The 10328-nt window shown below is 36.7% G+C and overlaps 2 protein-coding genes across 2 annotated transcripts; one reads left to right on the forward strand and one right to left on the reverse strand.

Moving 5' to 3' along the window:
• The first annotated feature begins 2885 nt into the window (after positions 1-2885).
• LOC143917586 (protein DPCD) lies at positions 2886-5957 on the forward strand. Its single transcript, XM_077439143.1, has 3 exons — positions 2886-3253; positions 3342-3578; positions 5730-5957. Exons 1-3 carry the CDS (start codon positions 2921-2923, stop codon positions 5832-5834), a joined length of 675 nt encoding a protein of 224 aa, XP_077295269.1. The 5' UTR covers positions 2886-2920; the 3' UTR covers positions 5835-5957.
• Positions 5912-8911, reverse strand: LOC143917585 (testis-expressed protein 10). Its single transcript, XM_077439142.1, has 2 exons — positions 8434-8911; positions 5912-7571 (listed from the first exon to the last, which is right to left on the reverse strand). Exons 1-2 carry the CDS (start codon positions 8791-8793, stop codon positions 5949-5951), a joined length of 1983 nt encoding a protein of 660 aa, XP_077295268.1. The 5' UTR covers positions 8794-8911; the 3' UTR covers positions 5912-5948.
• Positions 8912-10328: the final 1417 nt, after the last annotated feature.

Below are 10328 nucleotides of genomic sequence, written 5' to 3' on the forward strand. Positions count from 1 at the left end.
ATACGTTATGCATAGGGATGTGGTGTGACGATTGATCTTATCGAGGTAATACGTGCGCGTGCCTATAAATTACCTTACACTTTCCTTTCCGAAGCCACCCGTTGAAATCAACGGGCACAACACTAGTATTAAATGGTTCGGCGATTACATCCTAAATGTGAATCGCTACCAGGATAACCGCCGCTACGAAAATCTCTCGCGTGGGATTCTGTCGCACAGGAAAATTGCCGTACAGAAAACTGCTCAAATATTGCTCAGGAAATGCTTTTTCATTCGAGATTTGGACGGTTTTGAGCAATATTTGGGCAGTTTTCTATACGGCAATTTTCCCGTGTGACGAATTTTCGTGTGACAGGAGACCGCGCGAGTGATTTTCGTAGCAGCAGTTATCCTGGTAGCGATTCACATTTTGGATGTAAACACCGAACCGTAATAATCTAATATATAATTTCGAAAGAGACTTTGTATGTAAGTATTTTTGGTTGGGAAGATCGTTTCTATGACGACGATTCGATATATATTTTTTTCGATTCAAATAAATTTAATAAAAACACAAATGAATATTTACTATTAGATTCGCCATGTTTAAGCTGTTTATATAACAAACACTGAGTGAAGCCGGGTAAAACAACTAGTTATCTATGAAAACGGTGTTAAAATAAAATTTCTTTGAAATATGTAATCGCATAATTTGCGACTTTGAAGGCGATTTAATTACCAATTCAATTGCCGGGCTGAAAACCAAACTGGTACAAGTGACATTTTTAAAAAAAAAGCTGGTTTAAGTGCTAAAATAATAGCATTTCATATATGCTATTATTTTAGCACTTACACCAGATTTTTTTAAAAATGTCACTTGTACCAGGGTTCGGTGATTACTAGTCAAATGTGAACCGGTCACAAGATAACTGGTCGCTCTAGATCGGTCACACGTGATCACCCGTCACACTAAAACTGGTCACGAGAAAACTGGTCACGCCCTAAAATCGGTCAACCAGTTTTCTCGTGACCGATTTTAGGGTGTGACCAGTTTTACGGTGTGACCAGTTTTAGTGTGACGGGTGATCACGTGTGACCAATCTAGAGCGACCGGTTGTCCTGTGACTGGTTCACATATGACTAGTACTCCGTTTACCTGTACCAGTCTGGTTTTCAGCCCGTCAATTTTAATAACCAGCAGCGTGGTCTAGTGGTGAATGTTGAATTATTTCGTACTTGATGTTACGAGTTTGAATCCCCGCTAAGTCTCGCTGTTGGCCAGACCTTGATTTGTCTAGGTCGATCGTTTCTTATCAGAATTTGCCAATTTTTCTGATTTTCATTGAAACGATTCCTGTAAAATTGGCGTTTCCTTCCCAATTTTCTGTTGCGAACCTTTAGTTATTGTTATATCTTAGGTTTCGCCATATTGCTCACCATAGATGTCTCTGTGGTTGTTTATCGAATATAAAATTCGTATTGTTACATGAAAGTTATTCATCGTTATTTATCGTATTAATACGATGTTTGTAATATATGTATACTGACCATAGATATCACATGGTAATTGGACTATTCGTCACATTGGGGTGGTCACAAAGACAATTTTTGCCATGAAAATCGCAAATACACAATATTTGGCACTCAAGTTCTCGTCACTATGATAGTTATCGTTAGTATGATGGACTTTTCGGCTGCCAGATGTTCCGTTATAGAGATTTTAGTGACTTTGTGACGAGTAATTTGTGACCAGTAATCACCGAACCATGTCAGATATTTAGATTTACATGTATCTATGTAATAATTATGTGGACCAGGAAGGCGCATTTTGGGTTTACCTGTTAAGCCTTCCTGGTATATTTGTATATATTTATGTGAAAATATGTATGTAAAATAAAAATAAATAAATAACAAAAATACTAAAGGGGGCCTTTTTCTTACATTTGCAGGCGGGCCTAATTTTTCTAGTCACTTAACTGTTTCTAATACAAAATTGTTTTTATTTATATAATAATCTCATTATATCGTTGTTTAAGGTCTGTTCATACTTAACAGCACTGCACGGCTTCAGCACTGCACGACTCCGTTTCAAATATGTCATTTTATTACATTTCTATTCATATCTACCTACACGTCGCGGTCACGTCACGTTTACAGCAATTTGGCCGAGTGCAAGGCAAAATCGGCTTACTTATACATTAGAGGCCATGACGATACGGCGCAATATTGCTTACGTCGTATTGTCGAGTACTTGCAATATGAATGCATACACGTGTATTCGTAGCTACGCGTCAGAATACAAGTCAGCAAAAATGTTTAGACGTTTATCGAACGAAAAATTATGTATAATCGCGCTGTTGTTGGAAGAAGAAGCTCAAGAAGGCAATAAAAAAGCACGGAGGCGTTTTGATGTGCATCCCATGTTAAAAAATAGAAAAACCGAAGGAGAGTTTTGGACACTGTATAAGGAGCTTGTGGATGATGGACAAATTTTTTTTAAATATTTGCGCCAAAACCATGTCGAAAGATTGAACAGCTGTCAACTATCACTTTCGATAATTGGTCCAAAACAGCAAAGACTCATGGCACGTAATTCGCGTGTATATTTCCACGATGGCCAAAAAAACGGATACGATACGTTGACGGATGTTGCTGTAAGGTATGAACAGGAAATGTCGGATACTGCTGTAAGCCTGCCGTGGCATAAACGTGACGGTTGGTATGAATATACCCATACAAAATGTACCAAAGAATACTTTTCGTACGGCCGGATACCTGCTGAAGTCGGTACGTGCTGACTAGGTATGAACAGACCTTTATAGAGCTTTAAATAAAATAAAACAATTGTAAATAGCAAATATACAATGGTAGTGTATAGGCATATTATGGCCACCTGGACAAGTGTCAAATTTGAAATGTGTTGCCGGGAGACAAGTCAACAATGAAAAGAAAATTGATATTCGAGATGGCGGACGAAGGGCCGGCCGTCAAGATGGCGACGAGACCTCTCGAAGGACCAGACCATTGGCTGAGGATCCTCAAAGCGGCCGAAAAGTCCAGCTTCGTCAATGGAAACAATCGTCGAGTTCTTTGCAGGTTAGGAGACGGACGAGAGATGCTCGAGGAGTACTCCATGGCCACCGGATGTGTCACGAGACGAGCTTGGAAAAGCCACACCCCACTCAGAGGGCCTCCAGAATGGCAGGTGGAGCTCGGAGAGCCTCCGTCTCCGCCACCGCTCACCGACGACGGCCTTAGAGAATCCAACGATCAGGTCCCTATATCTTATTGATTTCATACAAAATCAATGTATCTGCACAATTTTAACCATTGCAATGAAATTTTGTGCTTGTGTGCTTCAGCCGATACTGACCAGACGTAACACTAAGAAGTGCCTAGAGTGGAGAATTAGAAATCTGCCTTATCCTATCGAAACATACTCGGTAGCAGCCAATGCCAGTGAAAAGTGTATCTTCGTTAGGACAACCAATAAGAAATATTTTAAAAAGCTTCAAATTCCAGAACTAGATAGAATTGGAACACTGCCTGTACAAGCCAACGTCGAATACAGCCATAAATTCAATACTCTTATTATATCGGTTTGTTGTTGATTATTATTAACACTCACTAGGTGAATTTTATGTTGAAATTCTTCCATTATATTACTAAAAATATCATCGCATGGGTTATGGCATATTAAGCTATTAATTAAAAAATTATTTAAAGACTTGTGTCGGTCCTGTGTTCGTTCTGTACGCCGTCATATTTTTTTCAAATATATTTATATTAAATTGTTTAATATGAATAAAAAATACACAACAACCTACATATAAACAATATAATACACCAATAGAATAATTAATTAATTAATTACATTTTCAATAGATGACGCTAAACTAGGGTTACCATTTTTTCTGCGGTGAAATCTGGTACATTTTTGTATAAAAAAAACGCTTAATGAAACAAATATATATATAAGTTCATCGCAATTTTCTATTTGTTGCTTGAAGTCTTCGCAAGTATTGCACTTTGTTCTAACCATTGCTTTTATGGTATCAATATTCATCTGCGACTTATCTGCTGTCCACAAATTATTGATAATCGATAGCCGTATTGGTACCAGATAAACAAAGTGCGAATAAGACAACTTTTGTGAGATGAACACAAGGAATGTTATTTTCGTTAAAATAGTTGAAAATTTGGATACAACGCTTATTGATGGGTGTTTTTTCATTATTCCATTGGTGTATCTTTTCAAATATGAAATTTCGTCAAATAATTCATTCTCCAATACTAGATATTAGTTTTCAGGCAAATATTTATTTATGAAAACTATTGTTTTTTCTACATATGTTGTTTCAATTTATTTGACGTTTCAAAGTAATCCAATTAAAATTAGTAATTTCCTTAAATTGTTAACCCCATAATTCCAGATAAGAAACAATATTCGTATTAAAATTCATAATTTCTTCAATGAATCATTTTTTGGTGCTACTTTAGTATGCAGTCAGACTTTTTTTTTTTATTTGTATCGTAGCAACGAAATTTTTATTACAATTTTTGTTTTTTCCTGCCGCCCCATAATGTTGTCGAAGCATTTCTATCAAAATATTGACTATATTTTGATAGAAATTGATACCGACCCTAAAAAGCTAATCTTAAATGAATAGGGCCAACCTCAACTTAACCTAACCTATCCTGACCCTTAAATAAATAGATGTTGGCTGCTAAGATGTTTTTTTTTTTGTGAAAATATTGATGAAATAAAACTTTAAAAAAATATATCTTGGCAGCCAACATCTATTTATTTAAGGGTCAGGATAGGTTAGGTTAAGTTAAGGTTGGCCCTATTCATTTAAGATTAGGTTGTTAGGGTCGTTATTCTTCAGTCTCAGTGTCACACGCGAGAACTGAGACAGTGAGACCGCATATTAAAGTAAAAAGGTGAAGGTAGATCGCATACTAAAGTAGATGTGTGAAGGTGGACCGCATGCTAAAGTAGCATCCTTTTTTTTTCTATATTTCCATTTTCAATTAGATTGATTTAAATAGTCTTTAAACATGGTGGTATAATTGTAAAATTGATTATATCTTTAAATTTAAAGAAATGAGATCATCAATTTCTTCTGAAATTTCAATTGTACTTTTCTCTCCTTCCATTCTTTTTATCGAATTATGAAATTCTGATGCTTATGTTTGAAGGAATTGAAGCCAAAGTTTGGCCTGTTCATTTGAAAAGATATTTCTTAAAACTATCCGACACTTAACAATTGAAAGAAAATATGACTAAAGGATTAAATGATTGTAACACTCTTCCAATTGCGGGTAGTAGAGTTAGCCATCTTGTATTGGACATCCCCAATAATCGTTAAATAAATTTGTTAAATCCGGGACATTTATCTATGCGGGAAGCAGAGCTGGAATCCGGTACTGTCCCAGAAAATCCGGGACAAATGGCAACCCTACGCTAAACGCTTATACTTATTTTCCTAGAGGAAACGTTGGTAGCATACAGTATATATAGAAGTTTTTTGATGATTCGTATTATATTCGTACGTTTTGTTGGCAGTGTTTTAACTGTGACGTACATATGTCGAATCGAAATGACTATTATAGTATGGCGAGCGTTATCTCACACAGAATAGTGCTAATATATATATGATATAGAAGCTGGATAAATATCTATATCATATTCATGTTTGATAGGTCTAAATTTGTATTTATAATAATATTTATTGTTTAAATTGCAGTATAAAAAGCCACCAGAATTGATCCAATTTGAAAAACTATGGCTTGAAGAATTGAATAACGTCAAAGAAGATGACAATCCTATGGATGAATGCAAACCTAGCTAAAGTGCAATAAATTAATATAAGCATACATACAATCAATGTGAATTTTATGAATAAACTTTAAATAAAAAACAATATTTATAATATATAAAGTATATTTTTAATATACAACACTATTCATACTACAAACAAACCCTCAGTTTTTAATTTCAATATATCGACTAAATATTCCTTCGTATCAAAATCGAAATTTTGCGATTCCAACTGGTCTTGGAGCATGTTCAAAGAATTGACATCCCAACAGCCGATCCAATAGAGGAGATTTATAATTTTCTTTTTGGCTTCGGCCTCGTTTTGAGCATCGGCTATCCTTACCCTCGGCAAGTTCTTAACGATCGCCTTCAACTTCGACCTGATACTGTCATTGAACAGTTTGTTGTTCTGTATAGCGAATCGCATTATAACATCGAACGACCTCTCCGAAATGGTCTCTTCATTGCTGATGGCGTCCGGCAAGTTGCCCAACCACGTCTGGAAGCTCGGCGTGCGCTGCAAAACCATCAAATGATCGCTCAAGAGAATATTGCACAGCAGTGTGAATATGTGCTCTTTGAATACACCAGAACCAGCAGTGTAAACGTCGATGATCGTATCGAGCAGCGGAATCATCCCTTTCGATGTGATCCAATCCTCGCTTTTCAATATGCACGTTAATATCGCTACGACTTGAGATTGACATATGATGTTCTTGTCTGAAATATTATCGAGGCTCCACTTTATGTAGCTTAAAACACGGTCGGCTTCGAGCTTTTGAAAGTTGTGTACGATTTTGTGATTCAATATTGTATAGATGTGACAAATCATTAGGTTTTCTTCTAGACATTTCTCTCCTCTTGTATTATCCGTCGGTTGATTCTTCTTTTTGGATCTGGCTATGCTTTGAGTGTACGGGAACGCGTTGGAGAGGAGCTGACTGAATGATCGTTGATATTTTTCAACAAACCATTCCGTCAGTTCCGTCATTTGTAAATGTTCGTCGGTTAACTTCAGCAGATTCCACGTCAGTAAGAAAATCTCTAAGATTTCTTTCAATATGACTACGGCTTCTTCCGATATAACCGACTCAACGCTTTTAACATTTCCGGAATCCACAGGCCGTACTTCTAACCAAGTATCGAACAAAAGTGGCAATAATACTTCCGTATACGAACGAAGCTTTTGATTTTCATTGTCACTCTCTTTACACATAGCATTTTTTTCCTTTGTAAAACACAATTGACTCCCTATTCCTTTATATAACGGGAAGTAGTTCAATTGATCCTTATTATAAAAGACTGTTTTCGTATTAATATTATGCTTAACGCGTTCTTTATCCTCAAAATAGTACGACGTAAGCGTATCAGTTTCTGCTAAGACGATTCCTTTAGACTTCAAATGTAAATTATTCAATATCTTAAGAAACTTCAACAGCCTAGACAGTACTTTAGACCTCCACTTGACGCTGGTCATTTTACTGCCGAGATTCACAAGAAGAGTCCGTCCCGGCTTTGAATCAATCCTCAATTTGGAAATCATATCTAAAAAACTAGGAAAGATCCTGTGAGCGTTCAAGGCGACCAAATCAGGAGCGTTATCGATCAGAACGTCGAAGTAAAATACAGAATCCTCGTGAATGTTAGTATCGATATGAGTCATGGCACATCTCAGGTAAGAGCAGAGCACGTCGAAGAATGGAGATATCTTTTCAGTCTCTAATGGTGAGAGGATGTAGTGGAGAGTTTGAAAAGCTTCCCGTCGAACCTGAAATATACATAGAATAATAATTAATTTACATTATATAATTATATGACATATTCAAAGAGATGGATTGGAGCAAATTTGGCATTAACATAAACGGATCTAATTTGAATCATCTCCGATTTGCCGATGATCTTGTACTTTTTACTGACAACTCAGAAACCCTACAAGTAATGCAGCAAGACCTTGCAACAAAGAGTAAAAAAGTAGGGCTTACGTTGAGCAAAACAAAAACAAAGGCTATGACAAACCAAGCCAAGAGTATCATCAAGGTAGACAGTGAGCCTATTGTGTCTTTCAATGACCATATGGAAACAGAAATATAAAAGAGGATCACTAACGCGTGGAAAATATTCTGGTCCCTGAAAGACATAATGAAGGGCAAACAACATGCCAATTCAATCAAAAGAAAAATATTCAACATCTGCATACTTCCAATCATGACTTATGGATTTCAAACTTGGGCTACCACTCAAAAAACTTGCCAGAGGAGCATGGAAAGAAGTACACCATAAAACATAAGAAAAGAGCAGTAGATCTAAGATGAACTAAGAGGTTAGTAAAAAATTACAAAAGTGGAAGATATTACCATAAGATTAAAATGGAGATGGACCGGTCACATGATCGGAGAAAAGAAAGATCAAGAGCAATAACAAAATGGACCCCACGCTATAAAGCAAAAAGAAAAAGAGGCAGAGGAAAAGATGATCAGGTGACCTGAAACAAGCTGCAGGTCCTTTATGGACAAGGATGGCAGGAGAGAGAGGAATATGGAAAGGTCTGGAGGAGGCCTATGTGTCATCAGGACACGCTGAATATCAGCAATAAAGGCTTTGAAATCTTGAAATATAATGTATCGACTTACAATTTTTTCCCTATCCAATACTAGAGGTGCTACTCCTGATATGAGTTGTCCTACGTGCACTCCGAGTATCTCTTCAGCGTTGGTTCCGATCAATTGTTTGATGCCTTCTAGTGCGTCCTTTCTAGAAGTAGTGTTGAAGTGTTGCAATCTTGACAGCAGTTCCTTCAAACTCAGTTTATATTTACTGAGAGGTCCGTCTGTGGAAGTTTTCAACTGCTCGGCTACGACTATTTTCTTGATTTTGAAGGTTGTGTTCGTGACGTTGGTGCCTTTTGGAAGTTCTTTCTTCTGCTTCAACTTCACCTTGGCCTTTTCAGATTTCACGAACTTCTGATGCCTGGTTGCACGTACTTTACCCATGGTTATACAATTTTTGAAACGTCAACTGCGTACGTTTGACAGTTGTTTTCTATAAGCACGTGGGGTTTGCCTTTCTTAAATTCGACCCGTAACACAATCACTTTCGGCCAGCTACTGTATTTCTCTAAAGATCAATGTTTGTTTATATCTGTTATTAAAATATATGTAAAAAAAAATATAGTTCACGCTGTGATTGTTTTGTATTGGTAAGTAAATTGCGGTGTTTTTCTCAAAATGTGCTCAAATTTGATATGCTCACAACACTAGCGTGCGGTGAAATTCTCTCTTTTTGTCATACAGCCTTACTTAATGTGCATGGGCAGGATACAAGAGGAACAGCCTGTTCCCAGCGGCGTAGCTACCGCGCCCGCAGACCCCGCAATGCGGGAGGGCGGAATTTCTTTGTAATATTTTTTTTAACATCTCTCTTATTTTTCAATCTATTTGCATCTCATTTTATTGTATGTACTTAATGTATGTCAAAATATAATAATGTACGTACATTATTATATTTTTAATTCATCCTCATTGTGTTTAATATTTGTTTATTTGTTTACACGAGTATACCACAGTTTCTTCACAGGTCACTCCAATATGACACTGTGGCCAGAAAATGTAATTGATCTATGCCAATAGGGCTGGAAGACTGCTTTCTTTTTCCATCTTTTGAACGTCAGTGCCATTTTTCAACCTATTTGCTGAGAATTCTCTCAAAATTAACAGGTGGGAAGTTTTTAAGAAAGATTCACCATCAGTTATTTTATGTTTAAACAGATTGTGCACTGCTTGTTGGTCGTCCAGATAAGACTATTAATGCACTTCGGTATATACATAAAAAAGGTATTAATTATTAATTTGGAAAGTTATTTTGCTGTAAGGAAATAATATGAATATAAAGGGGGTGGGGCGCCTTAAAATATTTTGCGGGGGGCACCTGGAATTCACGCTACGCCACTGCCTGTTCCTCTTGTATCCTACTCGCGCAAATTAAGCAAGACTGTACGACAAAAAGATAGAGAATTTTACCGCACACCACTGGCTCAAAATGTTTTTCGAGAAAGGATGTTTCAGCACGGCATGTCGGGATAACATATCGGGGTTAAAATCTCATAAATGTAATATCTGTTTGAAAGTTTTCACAATTAAATTATATTGTTGCGTAGGGGTGGGTTCAAGATCCAAATGAAAGACCAAAGTCGCTTCACAGCATTTTTTTTATTATATATGTACATATATACCAGGAAGGCCTAACAGGTAAACCCCAATGCGCCTTCCTGGCCAATTACATACAATGCAGCATTTTTTATTACATAAGTCGCTGAATTACGATACACTGAAAACTCGAATGTACGTAGTAACAATAGATGAAGTTTTGTGATCATGCAAAAATTCGAACTCAAGATTTTGACTGACTCACTCGGAATCGATCACTGATGACGTTTTCATGATCTAGAAAAAATGTGTGTGTGTATTTTGGGGATTTTTTGAACACCTTTAGTCCTATCGATTTGAAACTTAGTATCGGTTATTGAAAT

The sequence above is a fragment of the Arctopsyche grandis genome, chromosome 10 (assembly GCF_051622035.1).
Source record: "Arctopsyche grandis isolate Sample6627 chromosome 10, ASM5162203v2, whole genome shotgun sequence".
NCBI lineage: Eukaryota > Metazoa > Arthropoda > Insecta > Trichoptera > Hydropsychidae > Arctopsyche > Arctopsyche grandis.

What these genes read in the sequence shown, in the direction of transcription:
- LOC143917586 (XM_077439143.1), top strand. Translation starts at nt 2,921, where the DNA reads ATGAAAAGAAAATTGATATTCGAGATGGCGGACGAAGGGCCGGCCGTC. An exon ending in TTAGAGAATCCAACGATCAG is followed by an intron (nt 3,254 to 3,341) that starts GTCCCTATATCT and finishes TGTGTGCTTCAG; the next exon opens with CCGATACTGACCAGACGTAA. An exon ending in TCAATACTCTTATTATATCG is followed by an intron (nt 3,579 to 5,729) that starts GTTTGTTGTTGA and finishes TTTAAATTGCAG; the next exon opens with TATAAAAAGCCACCAGAATT.
- LOC143917585 (XM_077439142.1), bottom strand. Translation starts at nt 8,793, where the DNA reads ATGGGTAAAGTACGTGCAACCAGGCATCAGAAGTTCGTGAAATCTGAA. An exon ending in TATTGGATAGGGAAAAAATT is followed by an intron (nt 7,572 to 8,433) that starts GTAAGTCGATAC and finishes TGTATATTTCAG; the next exon opens with GTTCGACGGGAAGCTTTTCA.